The sequence below is a fragment of the Podarcis melisellensis genome (assembly GCF_964234715.1).
Source record: "Podarcis melisellensis genome assembly, chromosome: 7".
NCBI lineage: Eukaryota > Metazoa > Chordata > Lepidosauria > Squamata > Lacertidae > Podarcis > Podarcis melisellensis.
In genome coordinates, this window is record NC_138539.1 from 58,049,413 (window position 1) to 58,073,674 (window position 24,262).

General features: G+C 43.5%; 1 protein-coding gene across 11 annotated transcripts in view; it reads right to left on the reverse strand.

Annotated features, from left to right (window-relative positions):
- LOC309374409 (uncharacterized protein) overlaps positions 1 to 24,262 on the reverse strand; it is a 343,318-nt gene that overhangs the window by 227,505 nt on the left and 91,551 nt on the right. For all 11 annotated transcript variants that reach the window (XR_014170561.1, XR_014170562.1, XR_014170563.1 and 8 more), the window contains one exon: positions 9,361 to 9,472. Coding sequence is in view for 4 of the 11 variants with exons in the window: in XM_081919290.1 (XP_081775416.1) it covers positions 9,361 to 9,472 (112 nt within the window). In the remaining 7 variants the exon portion in view is untranslated. The remainder of the gene's footprint in view (positions 1 to 9,360; positions 9,473 to 24,262) is intronic.

The window sequence follows — 24,262 nt, forward strand, 5'->3', positions numbered from 1 at the left end:
TAGCTAACTATGTAATAAAACTATAAGCTACAGTGATTTAAAGTAGCTTGAATGTGGTAGCTAGGAAATGCAGGCCAGGCTTTCTCTAAAAATAATTATACCGCCACAGTTAACGTCTCACAGGATCACGAGTGAGACTAAACACAACCTTAAAAAGATCTAAAAATAATGGCACAAAGCCCTCCTGACAGTTCCTCTGCAACAGCATTTTAGCAATTCCCAAATGTATTAAGGAACCAAATCACCTCTCGATCTGGTGTAGAATGTCAAAGATCAGCTTTACAAGCAGGAAACCATCCTCAGCCATCCTAATTTAGCCTGCCATGCCATAACAGTAGCTGGAAACTGGGTATTATATTTAGAAGTAATCAGGACATCCAAACATCTGAATTTAGTGACTTGAAAGGAAGAAAGTGGTGACCTGTTTTCAAAACTACTCATTTTCAAACTTTCAACTTCTTCTATTTTAGTAAGACTGCGCTGTTGTTTTTAAAACAGTTTTCTGAAGTCTCCTCTCTAAAACTTGTGACCTGCCTTCAACTTTCCCACACAACATCAAAATCAGAGGAGAAACACATTGGGAGAAGGGAGTGCGAAAGAAAAGAGGGCAGGTAATTTCAGTCACTTTGGCTGGAATCAGGATTCATCCTTTCTTTTTCTTTTTTACATATATAGAGAACGATGTAGTCTGCAACAATATTCCAGCAGTCTTTTATTCGGGCAATAAAGCACTTCAATAAAAAAGGAAAGAAGTTCTCTACACTTTATCATTTTCAACATACTTACCAATATTATAGAGCAACAAAGCGTGTGTTTTTTTACAACACTTATATACTTACTGCTTCCCCCCACCCCAAAGTTCTGTAAATGTATTGATGATTTTAGGACCCAAAGCCAACAGAATTTAAGGGATTTACATGTATTATATGTCTGGATAGCAACCGTATCTAAAACTATCACTGGCAACTGTGCTTCCCTCCTAATGCCAAGGAGACTGGCTTGTCTTTCAAGATTCATGTCAGGTGTCTACTTGCCCATTATTCTCTTCAGTCAGGCTTTTTTTTAAACATAGTTACATCTCATAGGAGTTGCCGTAATGCTGTCTCAGTGATGCCAGAAAATGTGACCCAAACTGTTGGTTAAGGGAAAGAAAAGCAGCTATATGAAGGAAGACTAAGCTCCATTTCCCACACACACAAAAAACATATGGCATGGGGGGCATTGGCAAGAGGTGACAAGGAAACAGCTATGCCTAATTTATACTGCAATTTATTAATGGATGATTTCTGTCCATGCACATTTCTAGCACTCTAAACCTAAATAGTGCAATTTAGCTGCTCTAATAAAAAAAAAAAGGGCTTTAAATTCAATAGCAAGCAACATATTAAATACTAACTTTCTATTTTTAAAAAGACACACATCCATGTTAATGGTGCACTCCGGACGAACCTTGAAAGTGCAGGGATGGGTGTGTCTGGTGTGGCGAGTATGGACCTCCCAAGACTACTGGAGCTTAACTCCCATCATCCCTTGCCATTGAGCTGGGAATGCCAGCTTGGAATCCAACAACTGGAGGGCCAGAGATTCCCCATCCTTGTTTTAGTGTAAATAAATTCAAAGGATTCGCAGAGCTGTTCATAGAGCTCTACTAGTGAATCACACCCCTCTCTCAGACTTTATGGCCTACATTATGCTGACTGCACATCTAAGTCTGAGCCAAGTGCTGGCCAGGTTACCAAAATCAAAGTACTGTATCTTAGTTTTCCAATACGAAAATCACATGTGTATTCGTGTCACTACATGTGTACGTTAATTACCCATGCTTTAGACACTGCACTTGATGGAGCATGAGGTTTAAAGGTTGTGTGTCTTTCCTTAAGACGTCAGAGATTCCCATTAAATAATAAACAAGTGCAACAGCCATCTGACTTGGTGGTGAGGGGGGGGGGAATAGGAAAACCAAATCAAAACGCGTTCTCAAAGCCATTTTAAAGAAAGATTCCCCCACCCCTACCCCTTGATTGGTTTTAGACTAGAACTTAAATTTCTCTGTTTGTATAAAAACAGCGCAACAGTTAATAGTCATTATTGGCAAAGCTTTCAGCAGCATTGATGGAGCGGGTGGCAAAATCAGTTCCGCAAAAGTGGCCGCATTCCTTCAGAACCATGCAAGAAAGGGAAAGAAGGCATGCTTGCCATCAGCTCCCTTGGCCCTCCTCCGTTTTTTGCAAAGGAGAATGAAAAGTACTGAGTGAGACACACAGATGCAGATGAGAATGAAGGTTGCACAGTTATGCAGCGGGGGGGGGGGAGTTGCAGGTTTAAGATAGATTTCGCAATAAATTTTCCATGGGAATATTTTACCCAGTGTAAGAGGAAGAACAGCAAACTATCACCCATGTAACCAGATCCAAATCCAAGGACCAAACTACTTGGGAAAGTAATCCTGCAAACAATCCTGCAAAAATAAGCAAACATGCACACAGAGTGGCAGGAGGCAGTGAGATCACAGAATAACAGAATGCTCACACTATTGCTGATTTCGGCAGTGTCCACAAACTCAGCACCACGTTTAATTTGTCTCTAAGACATGCATTGCTTATTGCACGTCTTGTATCATAACGCAAGATACCAAAAATCTATCTTCACATACACATACATACTTGCATTGGCTATGATAACAGAAAAACCCAACAGCTTGATCCTGAATATGGAACCTATTACAGACAGTACTGATGGGAATAATAACATTAATCCATAGGATGGGGATTCTAACACATTCTGCTTTGCTATATTGGCTAGACATTAAGCCAATATAACATCACATGATGTCATATAGTCTCATTGGCCAAAGATACACAAGGTCTTCCAGATGTGAAAAGGGGTTCTTTTTATTCATTTACTTGAGTATGAAAGGGATCTTTAACTTGCACACCATAAAAGATGAAGAACCAGAGTGTGAAATACTTATCACTTCATCAGACTGCCGCATATGATGCCAATTCAGAATCTTCACAGACTCATGGGAATCAGCATCATGTGGGTTTTAAAAGGGAGGGCGGACATAGGGAACTAAAAACTAAGTACAGCAATTAAACACAGCCAATAACAGAAGCCATATGCAGATCAGCTTGACCTAGAGAATTATAGTCTGGATGACTGAAAAAACGCAAGTCTCGCTACACGAAAAGATGGGGAAAGTCCTGTTTTGGTTCTGCAGTGGTGCCTCAAAAGGACAAACGACCTTTCTGCAAAGAAGATTTAAAAAAAAAAAACATTTTCAAAAGTTAAACTGTTTCTGACTTCCTTTCCAAGACAGAAAAAGTTGGCATATAAGTGTATGAAAATGTGATGGGACGATGAGCTGCTTGTGCGTAAAATGCAAGTCCCTCAGAGTTTGATCAGGTTTTCAAACCTCTGCCTGTGACGGAGCCCCTCCAGCATGGCTGCGTCAATCACTAGTAGAATCCGAAAGTGGCTGCTTTCGGAAACGTTTCCAACATAAAAGCTCCTTAACGGAAACACGTCGTCTGGCCTCTCGGCGTGACAGTTTCCGTCGAGGTGTGGGTGTCCCTATAGGAGGTCCTGAGACCTCCCCACTGGTTTCGCTTGAAGCGTCTCTGAGCCATCCCTCCGACTCACTTTCCCTTGGAGTTCTTGCTCGCCCTCTACTGGTTCCCTCTTCCGCTGCTACTGCTCTCTCAACCTCAGGGAGCCTTTGCACCTGCGGCGCTTTAGATGTCAGTTCCCTGACATCCACCTCCCCTCCAGGGCCCCCTTCACCCCCTCCCGTCTCCTCTCCTACTGGCGGTGAGGAGGTAAAACCCCTGAAAGAACCTCCCTCATCTTCCGACGTCGCGAACACTTCCTTCCACTTGTTGCTGTTCCTACTCTCTAGGTACTCTTCGTCATCAGAGTCCACTCCATCTTCCAACTCCGACTCCGCGAACCCTTCCATTTCCTCTTCCTCATCGGTGGTGCCGAAATACTCCCTCCTAAACCTTGCTATAGGCTGAGGTTTCCTCGGGAACCTTTGGTGGAACGTTTCTGTTAAAACCTCGTCATTGACTTCCTCTGCACTTACCCAGGTGTTTTCTGACTCCGGTTCCCCTTCCCACGCCACCAAATACTCCACCTGATTACCCTTCCACCTGGAATCGAGGATTTCCGCTACATGGTTGCGGCGTTCCCTCTCTTCCAAGGCTGGTCCCCTGACGTGCTCCCCTTCACGTCCCCCCCTGTATGGTGACAGTAACGACCTGTGGAACACTGGGTGCAATTTCATGTGGTTGGGTAATCGGAGTTTGAAAGCTACCGGGTTGACCTGCTGAATCACCTCAAAGGGTCCCAATCTTCTGGGCCTCAGTTTCTTACAACCCCCTTTGAACGGCAACCCTTGGGTTGACAACCACACTTGATCCCCCACCCTTATGGTTTCACCTTCCCTTCTGTTCTTGTCTGCCTGCTTCTTATATTGTGCCTTGGCCCTTTCTAAGTTGAGCTGGAGCTGCTGATGGATGGCTTCCATCTCTTCTACAAAATGTTCAGCCGCTGGAACGCTCCATCTCTCCCCTCCTTCCCCTGGAAATGCCCTGGGGTGACACCCGTAATTAGCCAAAAAGGGACTCATCCCTGTGGACACATTCTCCGCATTATTGTAGGCAAATTCTGCCAACGCCAACTTTTCGACCCAATCGTTCTCTCTGTCATTGACATAACACCTAAGATATTGTTGAAGAATGCCATTTGCCCTTTCCGCCTGCCCGTTGGTTTCAGGGTGCCGGGCAGTTGAAAAATTAACTTCCACGTGTAGCAAGCTCATGAGCTTCCTCCAGAACCTGGAAGTAAATTGTTTGCCTCGATCTGAGATCACCCTCGAGGGAGCCCCGTGCAACCTAAAGATATGTTCCACAAACAACTTCGCCGTTTCTTCCGCTGTGACTGCATGTGAGCATGCTACAAAATGGCACATCTTAGTTAACAGGTCTACTACTACCATGATGGCTGTTTTCCCCTTGGACCTTGGCAGATCCGTCATAAAATCTATTGATATCGCTTCCCAAGGCCGTTCTGGTGTGGGTAAAGGTTCTAATAACCCTGCCGGCGCCCTTCTTTCCCCTTTGGCTCGCTGACATTGGTCACACCCTCTTACATACTCCCTTACATCTTCCCTCACCTTAGGCCACCAAAATTCCCTGGTAACCAACCACATGGTTTTGTGTTGCCCAAAATGTCCCGCCGTGGGGCTATCATGCAACTGCTTGAGTACTCTCCCCCTCAATTCACCTTCGGGTATATACAGTGCCCCTTTGTAATACAATGCCCCATTTCTTTCCTCAAAACCTCCGGGGCTCTCGCCCTCCCCCCTGAGACCTCTGAGCTTATCCTGGGCATATTCATCATTTTCCGTTTCCTCCACCAGTTCCCGTTGCCCCACCAGCGCCGCCCCACACACCCAGCGGTCCTCCGGGATGACATGTCTCTCTTCGATCACCTCCTCCCCTTCCCAATATTCTGGTTTGCGTGAGAGCGCATCCGCCCTGACGTTTTCTGGGCCTGGCACATAACAAATCTCAAAGTTAAATTTGGAGAATTCCTGTGCCCATCTCACTTGTCGTTGGTTGAGCACTCGAGCTGTTCTCCAATACTCTAAATTTTTGTGGTCGGTGCACACTTGCACCTTGTGTTGTGCCCCAATTAATAAATGTCTCCACCTCCGGAATGCTTCGTGAATGGCAAGTAGTTCCCTGTCATACACCGTGTAATTCCTCTCGGACTTATTCAGTTTCCGCGAGAAGAATGCACACGGTCTCCACTCCGACGCACTCCTCCCCGGTTGAAGAAGGACCGCCCCTATAGCCCGGTCGGATGCATCTGTTTCCACTCTCATGGGTTTTTGTAAATCCACATGCAGAAGTTGTTCTTCCGAGGCGAAAGCCCTTTTCAGTTCTTCAAAGGCTCGATCCGCCTCCACCGTCCAAACAAATTTCTTCTTGCTGCTGAGGCAGTCGGTGATGGGCGCCGTCAAGTGGGCAAAGTTCTTGATGAACTTCCGATAAAAGTTCCCAAACCCCAAGAATCTTTGCACGTCCTTCTTGGTCTTCGGTGTCTTCCATTCCAGTACCGCTTGAACCTTGCCTGGATCCATGGCCAATCCCTTGTCTGACAAGCGGTACCCCAGGAATTCCACCTCCTTGGTATGAAACTGGCACTTCTCCAGTTTCACCCACAGCTGGTTGGCTTGCAGCCTGCCCAACACTTCTCGAACGTCCCTCACATGCTGTTCCTCATCTTCCGAATACACCAACACGTCGTCTAAAAAGGCCACACAGTTCTTGTAGAGCAAAGGTCCCAGAACGTGGTTTATAAAAGCTTGAAAACAGGCGGAGCCCCCTTGTAGACCGAAGGGCATAACGAGGTATTCAAAGGCTCCCAAAGGGGTAAACATGGTGGTCTTCCATTCATCTCCCTTCCTTATGCGTATCAGATTGTACGCCCCCCGCAGGTCCAGTTTTGTAAAAATCTTTCCCTTCCTTACTCTGGTCAAAATGTCGTCAATTCGGGGCATAGGGAAAGCCAGGGGCTCCGACACTGCATTGAGGGCCCTGAAGTCACACACCAGTCTCGGTTTGTCTGTGTTCTTTTTGTCCACAAAAAACACTGGGCTGCCCCCCACCGCTCGGGACTCTCTGATGAAACCTCGCTTCAAGTTTTTGTCAATGAACTCCCTCAGCTCCTGCATCTCCCTGTCTGACATGGCGTACAGCTTGCCTACTGGGAGTTGGGCCCCTGGGAGTAGGTTGATTTGACAGTCAAAGGGTCTATGCGGTGGCAGTTTGTCTGCTTCCCTTTCGCTGAATACGTTGCTCAGATCTGCGTATTGCGGGGGCACCTTCCCTTTGCCCATCACTTCCATCCCCGCTAGGGTGACTCTGTCTCCTCCCGAGACCTTCCCCTCCTTGCAGTGTTCTAGGCAATGCGCTGACCCAAAGGAGACCACCCTCTGATGCCAGCCCACTAGCGGATCGTGTAGCGCCAGCCAGCTCATCCCCAAAATGATGGGCGCTCCTCCCAGGATGGCCACATTAAACGCTATCTGTTCGGTGTGCCTTGCCACTCTCATTATCATCGGGACAGTCTGTTGGCTAACTTCTCCCCCCAACAGCTCTCTGCCGTCAATCGTAGTCACCTGCAAGGGGTTACTTAAAGGGATGGTCTGTATCTGGTGCTCAGCTGCAAACTCCTTACTCATGAAATTACAGGAGCTGCCTGAATCCAAAAGCGCCTTGACCTTTAGTGGGTGTCCGTTTGGCAGTTCTAGTAACACCTCTATCACTAAAGCAGGTCTGGGAGGTTCTGGCATGGGCACTTTCATTGCTCTTTGGCCTGGCTGCTGTGCCCCGACGGTGGCAGCCAGGCGTTGGCTTTTACTTGCTCCTTGCTTTCCTCTTCCTTTCCCCCAACAGCTCCTGCCATCCCTTGCCATTCCTTTCTTTGTGGGCAGACTCTGGCAAAGTGCCCTGGCTGTTGGCAGAGATAACATCTCTTGGCGCTCTTTCCCTCCTTCTTCCGCCCTTCACTGGGATTTGAAACTGCGCGCGCCCGCGCTGTTCCAACTTCCATCGGCTCTGCCGGCGGGAAAGATGGCTCTGGAATGTCTGGAATGCGGAACTCCCTCCAACGGTCTCCTTTCCCTTCCCGCCTTTCCAAAGCCCTCGCCTCCTGGCGCGCTCCTATGGCCAGCGCAGATTTGGTTAATTGGTCCATAGACTCCGCCCTGGGCCCCCGGGAAAGCTCATCTTTGACGGTTGAAGAAAGCCCCTCTTCGAAAAGCATTTGGATGGGCTCCGCCGATAGGTCCCACCCCAATTTATGAATCAGCATAGTAAATTCAGTCCAGTACTCACGGACAGATCTGCTTCCTTGCTGGCAAGCCATTAACTGCCTTCGCACCACCCCCTGCTCAATATCGCTGGAAAACATCAGGTCCATGGCACGAAAAAACTTCCTCGTGTCCTTTAAGATCTCATTATTCGCTGCCATCAGGGGTCTAACCCAATCTTTCGCCCCGGATTCGAGATGGCCAATCACATACGCCACTCGCGATTCCTCGTCGGGGAAGTCATCAAACTGCAAGTTTAGAGCGTATTGCATCTCTGTTCTAAAGGCATGATAGTTCCTGGGATCCCCCCCGAATTTCTGCACCAATCCTGGTACCTTTCTGGCGAGCGGGGTGGTTTTCTCCTTTCCCTTTTCTGCATCCTGAGCCCTCCTCTCCTCAAGCCTCGCCGTTTGCAGCGCCAACTGGATCTCCAACGCTCTGTACCTTTCTTCCAGGCTTGGACCCCCTCCAGCTGCTCCTGCACCCCCGGTTCCGGCTGGGTTGCTCATGATGCTTCTCTCTGCACAAGCTGGCTTTCGGTGACTTTCGGATTGCTGTGATGGGACGATGAGCTGCTTGTGCGTAAAATGCAAGTCCCTCAGAGTTTGATCAGGTTTTCAAACCTCTGCCTGTGACGGAGCCCCTCCAGCATGGCTGCGTCAATCACTAGTAGAATCCGAAAGTGGCTGCTTTCGGAAACGTTTCCAACATAAAAGCTCCTTAACGGAAACACGTCGTCTGGCCTCTCGGCGTGACAGTTTCCGTCGAGGTGTGGGTGTCCCTATAGGAGGTCCTGAGACCTCCCCACTGGTTTCGCTTGAAGCGTCTCTGAGCCATCCCTCCGACTCACTTTCCCTTGGAGTTCTTGCTCGCCCTCTACTGGTTCCCTCTTCCGCTGCTACTGCTCTCTCAACCTCAGGGAGCCTTTGCACCTGCGGCGCTTTAGATGTCAGTTCCCTGACAGAAAATAAATAATACAGAGGAGCCTTTCTATGTCAATAGACCCATTTTAAAAGGAGGACAATATCTAGGCAAAGGAGCAAATTAGACTGGACTCCACACTTTCTACTCTTGATTTAAGGCTTAACGTAAAGCTTCTTTAAGAAAGAGCTAGTTGTCAAACAGAACGCACTGTCCACAATAACTCATTGGGGGGGAAATCCAGTGTTGGCAGTTACTAGATAGAAAGTGTATGAAAGTTGGTTCGAGTGTGGACCTTCGGGACTCCCTCCCAACTCTACAAATCTGTAATTCTCTGATTCATAGTAACCTCTTTACTGCTGCTTATGGAAACCCTCAAGAATACCAAACAGGAAGAGAGAAGTCGGTAGTTTGTCTTTTAATTAAAGGGTGTCCCTACAGTATCACAGTGGGTTTCTATTCCAATCTGAAAACATCTAGGTAATATCCCTGTTTTTAACTGTAGGTCTGCTAAAAGAAAGCTTGCGGTATTACATAGAATCCCATAACTCACTTACCTGAGATATCTGTCCTGCAACAGGAAGGAACTCACAGTCCCACAAGTAAATCCTTTAATTACTGACTCTCTCAAAGATAAATCATCATTCACTGCACTGACACGAGTTCTACCTGAAAGAGAGGGAAATCACCACAGAAAGATCTTGAGTCATTTTATGTCAAAAAGAAAGTCTGGTTCTGTTTTTTAAAGGGAGAAGACAATTAAAAGTAGACCCTGTACTATATATGGCAGTTATATATTTTCTCACAGGAACTCTAAAACCAGCACATAATAAACCTTTTAAAAACATTTTAAAGGTTTGGTGATTAAGCACGTAGAGAAATACCCTTTTCTCCATGAGCTAGGAGCTTTATAGCAGGTGAAGATTCACTCATGAGCAAATAAATGTGAGTGTTCCGATCAATTATGAAACCACTAGAAGGAATAACACAATTACCTTTTATCTCTTGCAAACTTTAAGATGAGACAATAGCTGTACTGTAGTCCTAAAATATACCTACAGGGATGTAAGGCTCCTTCCAAGTAAATATGCATAGGACGGCACTGTTAATTAAAATGGTTGGGTCTCTAGAATGGTAGCACTGGTCTTATAAGAATGTGTTCCATTTAGGATAAAGGACAGTATAGAGAGAAATAATAATAATAATAATAATAATAATAATAATAATACCTTTATTAATGTACAACCAGTGTACAATGAAATTAACTGAGCCCCCCCAAACACTCAATCTCATTACACTCTGTGTTCTTGTCGCACAACACACCAACCCTGAAAGTCATTTGCACTATATTATTTTCCCTTCAGCAGCCTAACAGCCCACGGGTAGAAACTGTTTTTTAGCCTGTTGGTATGACTGGTTATACTTCTATATCTCCTGCCCAAGGGTAGAAGATTAAAGAGGTGTTGGCCAGGGTGTGAATTGTCCCTGAGACTTTTTCTCGCTCTTCTAAGGCATCGATCCCTTGCGATGTCATCTAGCGGGCTCACGGGACAGCCCATGATATCATGTGCTGTGTTCACCACCCTCTGTAAAGACTTTCTGTCCGTGGTTGTCAAGCCAATGTACCACACTGTGATACAATATGAGAAGACCCTTTTGATTGTGGACCGGTAGAAGGAGGTCATCAACTGTTGTTTGATATTGTTCTTTCGCAAGACCCTGAGGAAATGGAGTCTCTGTTGGGCCTTCCTAACCACGTGAGTTACACTGTTTTTCCAAGTGAGGTCTTCACTAAGGTAAATTCCCAGGAAGTGTAGGAAGAGACTCTCTCCACACAACCCCACCCCCCGATATACAACTGAGCAAGTTCCCCTCTTTTCCTCTGAAAGTCCAACACCATCTCCTTTGTCTTGCTAATATTTAGATGAAAGTTATTCTCTAGGCACCATGTAGATACTTTTAGAACCTCCCCCCTGTACGCTGATTCAACTCCACCTGTGATTAGACCCATTATGGTAGTATCATCTGTAAACTTAATAACTGCAGTAGATGGATCAGATGAAATACAGTCATGTGTATACAACGAGTACAGGTAGGGAATCAGCACACATCCCTGTGGGGTGTCAGTGCTGTGCTTCAGGGAGATAGACGTAACAGGCCCAATCCTCACTGTTTGTGTCCAATCCTTCAGAATGGAATCTGGAAAAGTGTTCTAGCATTTTATAATTTGAAACCTGTGAATATGTACGAGTCTGTTGTATTTTTAAGGGAATTTAGAGGGAATTTGATTGTGATGTTTCAGTCTTGCCTAAATATCCTCATATAGTGTTTTATGTAACAGTGACTGTGACTTGCTCAGATAAATATATAAATATTTTTGCAGGCCAGGCGGTAACAGGGTTGATGAGCCCATAAACAGTTTTAGAAGATTAGGCTAAATTTATACTTTTAGGGTCTCATTTGTGAGCTACACTGAAATCATACAGATAAGAGTTTTTAAAATCATTCACCTTTATTGATTCCAAAAATGCAGTAAGGAAAAATGACAAGTTACTCTTCATGTCTTCCCCTACAAGCATCCATCATATGTTTCTATAGCCCCGCACTAAAATGGATGCTCTTTTGACTCCTTGCTCAATATAACAATTAATAGGTGATGTTAAATGGGTGACTAAACCAGGGATAGCCAACATGGCATGCTCCAGATGTTGTGGACTACACTTCCATCAGCCCAACCAGCAAAGCCAATGATCAGGGATGATGGGAGCTGTATTCTCATAACATCTGGAAGGTAACACGTTGTCTAACCATTATCTAAGCCAGGTTTCCCAAACTTAGGTCTCCAAGTGTTTTGGACTACAACTCCCATCATCCCTAACTAACAGGACCAGTGGCCAGGGATGACGGGAACTGTAGTCCAAAAAGCTGGAAACCCTGATCTAAACCTTTGACCCCAGTTGTGATGAACTAAACTGCTTTATCAGCAAGGCAAATTTCTGATACCAAGTCATAAACATCTGAGAAGTTTCTGGGCATGTAAAAATATTTTCTCATTCTTACATTTGCTAAATGCTAAACTGGGAAGAAAACACCACTGACTTCAACAATTTCCAAGCAAACAACATTTCTAACAGGCTAATATATAAAGCTGCCATATACAAAGTAAAACCATTGGTCCATCTCACTCACTACTGTCTACAGTGCATTGAAGTTGTCTTCCAGGGCTTCAGGCGGTGGTCTCTCCTGGCCCTAGCTCAAGATGCTAAGGATTGAACCTGGGACCTTCTGCATGCAAAGGAGTTGCTCTCCCACTGAGATATGCCCCTTTGCCTAGATGTCACTAAACATTTCCACAGAGATCATAGGATTTTGCTTTGCCATCCCATACTAAGCTTTTATAACCTACAGATAGCAAATCTTTGGAATTTGCACAGATATTTTTGGACATTCAAGGAGGAAAGGCTGTTTTCTTCTAGAAGTTAGCCTTCACTGGTTTAAGTGAGGAGAATGTAATCTGAATAAAATCTGAAGGTCAGAACCTTTCCCCTGGACTGACTATAATGCAATGCTGTGGCTTCTGTCCAAAGCTAAGAGGTTGGGAAGTGGTGAATTACTAGCTGCAATATTAAGAGTGCTAGAAAAGGAAACATGGGCTGGGAAAATAAGAGGACACATGTACAAGTAAGCAATTTAGACAACTTATCCAAAGTGGAAGCAAGACCCTAAATTAAGCAACAGCACTGGAAGCCCAACCTTAAATTTGTTCCCACTGTGGTTGAGAACTTTCCATCCTACAGGCAGTGCAAGAGTGGAAGGCTAAAGACAAGGTCACTATTGTAACAGTCTAGCAGTTTGTGGTTTTGTAAATGCCTAGGTTATATACAGTTCAGCAATTCCCCATGCTCGAATCATGTTAAGACAATTTGTGTAGGTGTGTTGTGCCAATGCTTGCTGTTGCACCTGAAACGGTTACAAGCAGTTCTGTAAATTTATACTTATTTAATTGCATGCAAATACAAAAACACCAAAAGATTTGTGGGCCTGTTGTGCTAATAGCAAATCGTGCATAATGATACTGGAGGGAGGTGACTTCAATAGGCTGAGACATTTACCTTTGCTTTTCATTCCCAACCTGGTAGCAGTAGTCTCTGTCCTGAAGCAGGGTCTTGAAAACTATGGCCAGGGCTGGCCAAGACCATTAGGCAGAATGATTTGAGGTATACTGAAAAGCCAGCAAATGGTTACCTATTTAATTCACTGTTGCTGGGGGTAAGAGAAACACTTGTAGAGTTTTTAACTTCAGATACAAAAATATACTGGCAAGTCTTGGCTAGACTGCTGCAACCCAGGCAACAAAATATTTTGGGCCAGTCCTGACTATGACCAAGTGGATCATGAACTAAAACTGAATCCAGATAAGATGGAATTGATTACCTGAGAGGAATATTTTTGATCTGGCATCAGCTGGGTTCCATATAATTAAAGGGGGCATTCCAGCTCCTAATGGATTATGTATGGTTTTTAGGGAGCCCCTAGAATAGTCTAGGGACATGAGAGTCCCATGGACTGCAAGGAGATCAAACCTATCCATTCTTAAGGAAATCAGCCCTGAGTGCTCACTGGAAGGACAGATCGTGAAGTTGAGGCTCCAATACTTTGGCTACCTCATGAGAAGAGAAGACTCCCTGGAAAAGACCCTGATGTTGGGAAAGATGGAGGGCACAAGGAGAAGGGGACGACAGAGGACAAGATGGCTGGATAGTGTTTGCGAAGCTACAAACATGAGCCTGACCAAACTGCGGGAGACAGTGGAAGACAGGAGTGCCTGGCGTGCTCTGGTCCATGGGGTCACGAAGAGTCGGACACGACTAAACGACTAAACAACAACAGAATAGTTTTCTTCAAGACTGCAACTCCCATCATCCCCAGCTAGCTTAGCACAGTCAGGGATGATAGGAGTTGTAGTCCAACAACTTCTGGGGACCCAAAGTTGAAGGATTATTCCCTGGATCTAGGACTGCTTTGGAAAGCTTAAATGACAGCTACTTCCATGAGTGCATTTTATCAACTACAGTTCATCAATAAACAAAAGCTAATCCTGGAGAACAGGAAATTATTTTCTAACCACCCCAAGAATTAGAGGCCTACCTATCACCACCCACAGCTTTGCAATGCCAAGGAAACAACTGCAATATTGTCTTCTACACAGAGCTACTTTTGAAGAGCTACAGCTGGTGGACAACAGTAGAGTGCCTGTTGGCAGGGGTGAAAACCCCATATTCAACCATTTTGATCCAACATTACTGGATATTAGCAGTATTCTAAGGAAGTACAGAAAAGCCTTAGACAATATTGAAGACCACAGAATTCCGCTTCTTAACACCTCCACTTTTAGCTTAAAATAAACAAGTTTATAGGCCTTATAGTCACAAAATACATGTTTCAAATATTGTCAGCCCCCCTAAAACTAAAGAACGCACTTTATCTGCCAAATTCTATTATCTGTATACCGTACATTAATTCAATAGCCACCCAAATTATTATTTTTTCCACTGTTGTAGAAATGCGAAATAGTCTACTAAGTATAATTAAGCAACAGGTGTGTTAAAAGTCACAAAGATATTTATTTCTAAAAATTCTCTTGAGTTTTGTTTTTTTTAATTAAGCTACTAATCCTTGGCGATAAATTCTCAACACTGTCACACAGCTGCCTACAATGCTTTCTTAGTGTGTCAAACCTAGTTATCTTGCTTCCTGAGTCTTTCAGTGTTAATGTTGAAACATCACTGTTGCTAATTGAAGTGAGTGCTTTTTTGACATGTCAACTCTTATTTCCAATCACTTTGAAGCCCAAAAAGACTTTGTCTATAGCTTTAGTCCAAAAGTATTAACTTTGCCTATGTGAGATTCTCTCTCACACGCACATACACATGAGAGAGTGGGAGATGAATTCATGGACTTCAGCAAAAGAAAAGCATCCGATAAATGCATACCAGCATCTGGGCTGAGTTTGGTTGACCGCATAATTGGGTTGACCGCATAATTGGGCACAGATAACACATGTACCATATGGAATTCCCCCTTTCTTGGTATACCTCTCCCTACTTAAAACACTCTTGCATACATATCAGCATATTAAACAAGTCTGACATTGCTGTACTTTTGGTCTGCATCAACATGCTTCTTGTTAGTTAAGTAAATAAGAGAACTAGAACTACCTAAGCTTGCTTTCATCCATATATAGAAGATCATAGGTTGCCATTTTCCCATTACTCTTCCCCTACATCTTTGGCAGCTGGAGCCACTGCTCTGGTGATGGGGTCAGGGGGCCATGCTCTAAATCTTCACATGCCAAGATGCATAACATCAAGTCTAATGCCCAGAAGAAGGAACTACTGATGCAGAAGGTCACTAATTGCCAGTTTCTCTGCATTACAAGGGTTCTGGAAAGAAAGCCCCACAAGAGAGATATGAGAATGGGGACACATCCTGACCCTTTAAAATCGCCAAGGGATTCCACAGAAGGTAGAGGCAGCCAAATGCTAAATAAAATAAAAAATATGAATTTTCCTACTTGGGTGAGCACACATTACATTTTCAGGATATTTCCAAAGCAGCACTAAAGGAGACTTTTAGAAGTAGGAAGGCACTGTGTTATATGATCTGCAGAATCCTACAAAATGTGTTGATTTAAAATAATACACAGAGAGAGAAAGTAACATATGTAAGCTGCCATGCTGAACAGCCACTCCTGCTTTGAAGTTAAATAAAATAAAATCAGGAGATCTGATCACAGAGCTTCCACACTATGTGATAGTTGGTTCTGCAAAACATGAGATCACTCTGAACCCTCAGATCCCATCAGTACCAGGGTTCCACGCAACACCATAGAAGGTGCATGGCCAGAACTCCTGATGTGATATAGGTTTCAACATAACCTTTTGCAATCTCATTCTTTGGAGCACAGATAGGAAACACGTGTCCCTCCCGATTATGCTGGATTAAAACCATCCCAGACTCTGGAAATGTTGGCTGCAGCTGCTGGGATTGAAGACCAATGCGTCCTCTATAGTACAGTGTCTGTGCAACCACATTTATTTGCATGAATGTGTGCCTCTATCACTGCTTACCACATGCATGCTTTTTCTGCCATATATTTTGCGAAACCTTCACTCTCAAGGGATTTGTTCCATTTCCTTCAACTGTTGTATCTCAAAAGATACACAAAACAGGCTGCTCTTCTTCTGGTGTCCAACTGCATAGGCACCAGCAGCAAAGACAGTCTGCAGTTAATTATATGGAATTCATGTTTTTCACCTTCCTTGCCACCAACCATGGTATCTTTGTTTTACTATACATAATTTTTTTAAGTTGTATGGAAGTCACTTGGGCATAAAGGTATTTGAATTGCATTTGAATTTATTCCATGCATTACCGTTGTTGTTGTTGTTGTTGTTGTTGTTGTTGTTGTTGTTGTTTATTGCACTTATTAGTTGCTTTTCTTTTGCAAAAACAACCCAAAGTGATTTACAAAATAGAACAATGATTAAAACCAAAGCCGAATAAAAACCTAAACACGTATAAATGCAAGACACATTGAAAAGCCTCCAAATTAAGGAGGGGAGGGGAGAGAACCAGGGTAAAGAGAAATGTTTTTGTCTGGCACTTAAAAGTAGATAGTGGTGGTATCAGGCATATCTCCCTGGGGAGAGCCCTCCAGATGTTACTGGAATCAACTCCCATCATCTTTGACCGCTGGCCATCCTGGCTGGGGCTTCTGGGAGATAAGAGTCCAGCAACTTTATACTGCAAACCATCCTATGGTCTTTGGATTAAAGGCAGTATATTAATTTAAGAAATCATCATCATCATAACAAGTGGGAAGCCACCACTGAAAAGGCTTGTTCTTATGTCACCTTCCTCTGCATTTTCCTAGGAGGAGGCACACAGAAAGGGTGTTGGATGCCAAATGCAGGGTGTGGGTCAGTTCATGTGGGGACATGTGGCCCTTCAGGTATTGGGGTCCTGAGCCACATATGGGTCAAAACCAGCACTTTGCATTGAGCTTGAACTGTGCAATTGCTATTTTTAATCTTAATCACTCTGCATGTGCAATTTCTAATTCTTTCTATACATGCCATTTTAAAAATTGTTTTTACATATGCAGCTGTTCTATGCAAGCTTTTATTATATTGTAATACTATACTCCCCACAAGCCCTCTGCACATCAAAAGCCAAAGGATTTGTGAGGAAAGACTGTCCAGAAGAAACAAGAGACTCACAGTGCTTCTGACTTTCGGATAAAGCCCAGCATGACAAAAACCCCCAACTCCCAGTCCAGGACATGGAGAAAACCCAGGTGAAGACAGAGGGTCGGTGGCACATGAAAAGCAAACCAAAACGTGTAGACACCCGTTAAGGCATAAGAAAAGCGGCTCAGCTATTTTAGCATTTTAAGCACTGCCTCTTCACAATTAGTGGAACAATTTCAGTGTTTTTCTTCCAATGCCGCACATTTTATTGGCAGCGACAAAACTTTTAAATCTTATTGGAAATCAGAGAAAGGAGAAAGCACAGCAGGGGACCATTCCCTTAGGCTGATGATTTGAACACAATTTAGTTTACAGTTAACTCGCAGCATGGCTTCTGTAATGTCCTTTATCATCTATGAAGCTGTTCTCTCATTGCTCATTATCATTATCCATAAAAAGACAAGAAAAGATGTTTTGATGCAAAACAGGATAAGAGTTATTTGTGCAAGGGCGAAAAAAATCTCTTTGCAATCATCTGTATTTTAAAAGATGGCTCCCTTTATACCTGCAGAAGAAATCAGGTAGAGGAGGTAGCAACATGTATCCTAGTTGTGTATTGGTGTGGAAGGGAGGGGGACTAATCATACTGAATGCTAGTTTATGCATTCCACTTTCTGCATGAGGAAGCTGTCTCAATCTTAGGCACACCGCAGGTCCATCTAGTGCATTATCTTTACACTATTGTTACACTGAGTGACAGCAGCTCTCCAGCATTTCAGAGAAAGGAATTGAACCTGGAACCTTCGGCATGCAAATCAGATACCCTACCATTGATCTACAATCCTACATAGATCCACTAAGGTAGGAAATAGTGGGTGGTAAAAATAAAGTACGTATGGTGTGTGAGTCTGCATGTGTGGAGGTTTTTCTGCTCACCTCAATGGAATGAAAGTATTTCAGCAAACTCTGGTAAACCGTCTGCTGAAGTAGGCTGTTTCATAGGAAAAGCATGATGAAACCTCATTCCTAAGCTGCTGCAGAATTTCCCCTCAAACTCTGGCAATTCTGCTCCAAAGACCATTACGGACAGAGAGCAAAGCCTTTTTTTAAAAAAATGTAGATATGGAGAGTCTGTTTTCTAGCAGGGTCTGTCCTCACAAGTCCTCTTTGAGGTCACTGAGTAGGTGGAGACCAAGCAGCTGTGCCAAGAGGACTGGTGGAGTCAGCAAACACAGCTATCGAGCAGACACTCGCCAAAAATTCCACAGGGGGGGAAAGAAAACAAGAAGTGCCAAAAGTGGTTTGCCTTCTACGGGCATCCAGTTGTTAGGTGTGTTTTCTTTAAATACAGTGGTGAAAACACACAGACACAAGGCACCAGGATAAATTATAAAAGCCAGAATGCCAGCCTGACAAACTGCATTGATGTGGCATCTTCTCTGGGTTCAGAGCTTGGCTCCGGCCTTCCTTGGCATTCCTCCTTTCCCCAGCACGAAATCAATTACCTAAGGCAAGCCTCCAAATGATTTAGAAACTTGTGCATGGTTTTAGGTTCTTCTTTCCTCCCTCCACTCTCTATCTCAGTCTTTACAGAAGGGGGGTGGGGTGGAAAAGTAATATCCGGGCAACACCCCTTCCAAGTCACCCGTTTCAGTCTCTAGAGGGAAGGACTGATTAAGGGGAACACGTAACATTGCTGAGGTGTTCCCCCAGCTTTTTACAGGCTCAGCAGAATCACTGTACTTGCCAACTGCTAGCTGCATTCTGGAGGATTGCTCATATACTCCAAGAGCTCACACATGTGCTGATTTTGTAGGATTTGGAGTGATTAGTAACCTGTAATTGCCAACAGTCCATAGCTTGAGGCAAAAAATAGATAACCTCGGCTAACCTCGATTCGAAATAACCGTTCCTTCCCTTCCCTCTTTCCTTTGGTGCAAGTAAAATGGCAGAAAGACATTTCTTTTATCAATACACTCACTTGAATACTGCCTGTTTCAGTATCCTACTGCACACCTTAAGCTACTAAAACAAATAAATAAAATGACAGGGGGAGGAGGGCACAGAGTGATGAGGTTTAACTTTCAGGCTTTTACTAATGCATTATGCTTTGAGCTGGTACCTATCAAACAGACACTCCGGGGCTTCAGAGCTGTTCTCATCAAAACACAAAATGGATAAACGATGGACTCAAAAACAATCAAGCACCCTTTACTTGCCTCGCAGATGGCTGAACTGAAAGGCTAAGCATGTAAATCAACATTCCTATTCCTCCTCACTTTCTGCACTTTAGTCGTAATCCTTTCACCTGGTGTAAACACACATGCTGTATTATTTGGACTGGAGACCACCCAGCAATAGCCTGCCATCTTTCATTATCTGCTGTAAGTGGGAGAGGGTGATGGATATATATATATGTATATGCGTGTGTGTGTGTGTGTGTGTGTGTGGCAAATCCTTTAACAGCATTCCACCTGGAATTTGTCCAAAAGTTCACCTATCAAATGTCATCATATAAGAGTACCTGAAACTTCAGGAAATACTTCACAGCATGAAAGCACAAAAGGACTGTCTTGTAAATACAAATATTAAACCCAACACCTCATCACTCTGCCCCCTCTGTCACCAACCTGCCCTAGCACATGTGCTGCCTGAAGTGGACAAGCAAAAGCTGCCCCACACTCTGTTGCTGCCCCCCAAGCTCTGGGCCCCACTTTGCCACACACACTGCAATTTCCTCCTCCCCATTCAGTGATGAACTTGGTCAGTTGTGTGAATTGTGTGGCTTTTAAAAATAGGAGTGGGAGCTTTTAAAATGACATGTTGTGAACTGCCCTGAGATCTACGGGTACAGGGAGGAACATCATTTCAATAATAATAATAATAATAATAATAATAATAATAATAATAATAATAAAATAATAATAATAATAATAATAATAATAATAATAATAATAATAATAATAATGGTGTTGGCAGGATTTGGTAAACTGTATATGGAATGGGTGCAAATGTCTGGGGTTGACAAACAGTAGGCCTGCATTTCTATTTATCAAGCCAAAATATGGCAGACCCACTCTAGAAATATATACAAGTGATATCCATGGTTCAGCTATCCTCTTTACTACTGTACACACACCCCAATTTCTCTGGTGACCAGCTTCTCCCCATTTTTGCCAACCAAGTCTGCTAGGATACTGCATAAAAAGCTTTAATATATTCAGATTTTTTTGAGCACTTTGTACAAGTACACCTTACCTTAAGACAGCATCTAACCCACAAAACCAAAAAAAATGGTTGGAAATGAGAGCTTGAAGGTATCGGCTAATTTTGAATTACATTACATATTGTGCCTTTACTTAATCTCTTTTCAAATCAAGTAATATTATAATTGCAATATCATTCCATTGTGTTTCATGTCTCCCAAACACCAAATTAGTGTGAATATTAAAACAAGCTGAAGCTTTATAGTTTAATTACTTTAAGTATATTTGCCGTGACTTGCTGCAAGTACTGGAAGGGTGGGGGCTTGGAGGTTTGGAGAATATATAAGAGACTGACTTGCAGTCTCTAAGACAGAGCTTTTAACCAAAAATGACTCTTGAATTCTGACCTTTGGGCTCCGTATTATGAAGAATAGTCTAAATTAGAATACTGCAGAACATTCCAACTCTTGGTAAAGTGATGGCAAATCATTATAGCCCTTATTTTAAGATGATCAAACGAATCTTAATGAAACATGCTTGCGTTCTATGCTGTTAACAGCCACTTTGTATTCCTAGATCTACCTTAATGACAAATTTGGCACCGTTCCTCTAGGACTAATCACACAGGCAGTCTGAAAACCTGCTTATGTATTTAATATTAACATTATTTTTAAAGCATTGTCTTTCATCATTTAACACCATTTCCAAATGCAAAGCCAACTTCTTTGAGACTTTAAAACAGTCCAGGATGCAGCCAAGGAAGCATTCAGCAATATGGAGATAGTGTTGTATATGGCTCAGTTCCAAGCTTTACGGTGCCTAGATCACTGTGGTTTAATTTGTTAAGACTCGTTATTTTTAAAAACTTTATTCTGGGAAGGCCTTGACAAAAATCCCTTATTATAGTTGGACTGTCCAAGGACTGGAGCTTTATTCTTGCCGAGTGTTTATTAAAAATGTAGACTGCGGTGCTCTGTAGACTTACCTTGGCATAAACCCCACTGAACTTAGTAGGAAGTTCACACACAAAAATATGATAAAAACATACAATGAACAACTGCATACAGGCAGTGGCCATTTTGCATAGGGGTTCCATTCCTGGCCACCACCCATCAGTGGTGCATATATAAAACCCACCCCAATCCAACCCCCATTCTACCCTCTTCAAGGTCCAAAAGGACTCATGTTGTCAGTGGTTGCACATCAGTTGGTTGCACACAAAATGGCTGCCGCCTGTACATAAAAACAGCTAAGCATTTGCATAAATAAAAAAACCTTACACATTATTTATTTATTATTCAATATCCATTCACATAGGGGACACAAGGCCACATGTACCACCACATGACCAGCTTCCCTGTCCATCTCCAGCCTTCCCATGTTCAACAAGAAAGGTTTGTAGAAGGCATGTTTAAACTGAGGGAGGGGTACTGCTTTTGTTTGTTGCATTGTTATGAATTTTTGTTTCTTTATATCGTAAATCACCCTATGATCCTTGGATGAAGATCGGTCGGTAAGTAAATAAATAAATAAATAAATAAATAAATAAATAAATAAATAAATAAATAAATAAATAAATATTGAAGGACAGCCCCTTTCAGAGCTCCCCTGCTGAAAATACGAAGGTCAGGAACAGAGAGTGTAGAGCCAGCATACATGGGAACTTTTGTAGCGGCGGGAGAATACACATGACCCCAACATCATCATGCTCAGTCAGAGCTATTGTCTATTTCCTGCATTTCTGACTTGGTCTTTTCTGCTCAAAATTTGCCTGTGCTTTTTTTATTGCCGGTATTCTCCTTTTCATCTCACCTTCCCATGGTGAAGACATGTCAAATTGGGCTTCTTAAATCTTCCTAACTGCACAATCCTGTGTGCATCTACTCAGAAGTGAGCCCCACTGATTTTAAAAGAAATTACAAGTTAAACATGGTTAGGACTACATCTTAAGCTTTTCCCACTGACCCCACTTATTTCTCAGTGAATTCTTTGATCTTATCAAGGCTGCGTTATTCTGATTTGTCCCTTGTGGGCTTCCCTTTATCTCACCTTAGGTCTTTCTTTTATCTTATTTTTTTCGGTCTATGAATTTGATCACATAACTCCATTATTGTTTTCTCTTCGTTAGTTACCTCATCCGTTATTGCATTCAATTTGAAGTTCTACTATTAGCATCCGCTTTTTGGTTCCTTTACATCTGTCTTCTTCCTTCCTTGATTTCTTTATTCTTCAAGTTTTGGCTCTCCAAACTACATATTTCTAACCTTTTATCCCAATTGTACATTTTATTGGGGTTGGCTCCTTATATTTGGAACATAGCTGGCAAGTGTCCCTTATTTGAAGGGACAGTCCCTTTTTCCAGTGCCATGTCCTGCTGCTGTCCCTTATTGATGGATGTCCCTGACAATAAGAAGCAGCTCCTCTCCCTCCCTCCCTGCCAGCCAGGGAGGAGGGAGGCTCCAATTGTGTTGCTTGGCTGTGTTGCTCACCCAATAAGAAGTCTAAGAACGACTGGGGGGTGGATCTTGTATGCCTTGTGTGTGGCTAGTTAATGCAAGCTGAGGGGGGTTTTGAATGCTGGATGCCATTTTGTTGCACATGCTGCTGCAAATTTTGCAGTGCAAAGCCAGGCCGGAGAGCCATCTTAAGTTGAGGCTGCATAGGCCTTGTGGTGCATGTGATTCAGATTCTATTCAGTTGAACCTCTGGTTACAAAGTTGGTTGGACAGTGTTCTCGAAGCTACCCGCATTAGTTTGACAGGAAGACTGGAGTGCCTGGAACAGGTGAGGCTGCAGGTCCCTTATTTTGGCTGCTGGTCCCTTATTTTCAAGGCTGCTGGTCCCTTATTTTCAAATCTGTAAGTTGACAGCTATGATTTGGAATGAGTTTCCCTCCTGAAATCTAGTTTGTTTAATCCCACTGCACCATTCAATAAATTCCTCAATGCCTATTTGACTTAAGAAAGCATTAGCAGTGCTCAGCCCCACTCCTAATGTTTTACTCGCATTTACTTGAACACAAATAAAACCCTCCAATATGTTGGGGGCTTGTACGCACATCCTGTGTCACCAGGCCTGCTTTTAAGCAAATGCCTGTACATAGTAAGCATCAACTTGAGAGCATCATCTCTCTTCTCCATTTTCTTTCTTAGGTGTGCTTTTTTATCAGGTCGCCTGTCTCGTGGCAGCAGAAGACTGTGTCCTTTCAACATTTCTATATACAGTCTCTCCAAGTAGTTGCTGGGCTGTTGAAGGTGGGTGGAGTGACAATGATCAGGATCACAGTAGGTATGGAGGAAGAAATTAAGCTTTGGTTCCCTTGGTCCTCAGAAAAACCTCTGAAGATGGTATTCCCTTTGGGGGCCATGGGGGCGGAGAGAATCTCCCATGGGTGTTGAAACGGGCGGGAGAAACATCTTTGAAAGACAGGTTTTCCTCAGGACCACAGCAGGAAACTCCCTCTTCATGTCTGCAGTGATCCCAATATTTACCAGCCCTCCCCTCTCTCCCACCCTGGCCCTATTTACATTTTAAAAACAACAACCTGTAGGTTAAGCTGATCTCTGGGATAAGCATATCCTATTATGCAGTCTGAGCAGTCAGCTGAAATACTAAGGTTAGCCTTGTTTTTCTTTTTTCCAGAATACCACACACACAATACTTGAATTTTGATATGCTGACAAATTCTTTAAGTTATTCCATTTCCCTCCCCAAGCTAATATGCCAACTGGGTGGCCGGAGGGAAAGGAGCCAAGAATGGACATTCTTGTAGATATTTGCTGCTTGCAGAGCAGTTCAATATCAGACGCCTGCTTCCTCAGCCGTGACTGCTTTCCATATTTTCTTTACATTTATTTCCCCCCTCCCCTACCCTGTGACAGGTTGATATATGAAAACCAACAGTGAGGCAGCAACACAAGGAGCAGCGGCGGCGACATGAGCTCCAGGTGTTGGGGGAAGGGAAGGAGAAGCCTACAAAATGTCTCTGCTCCGATACATTA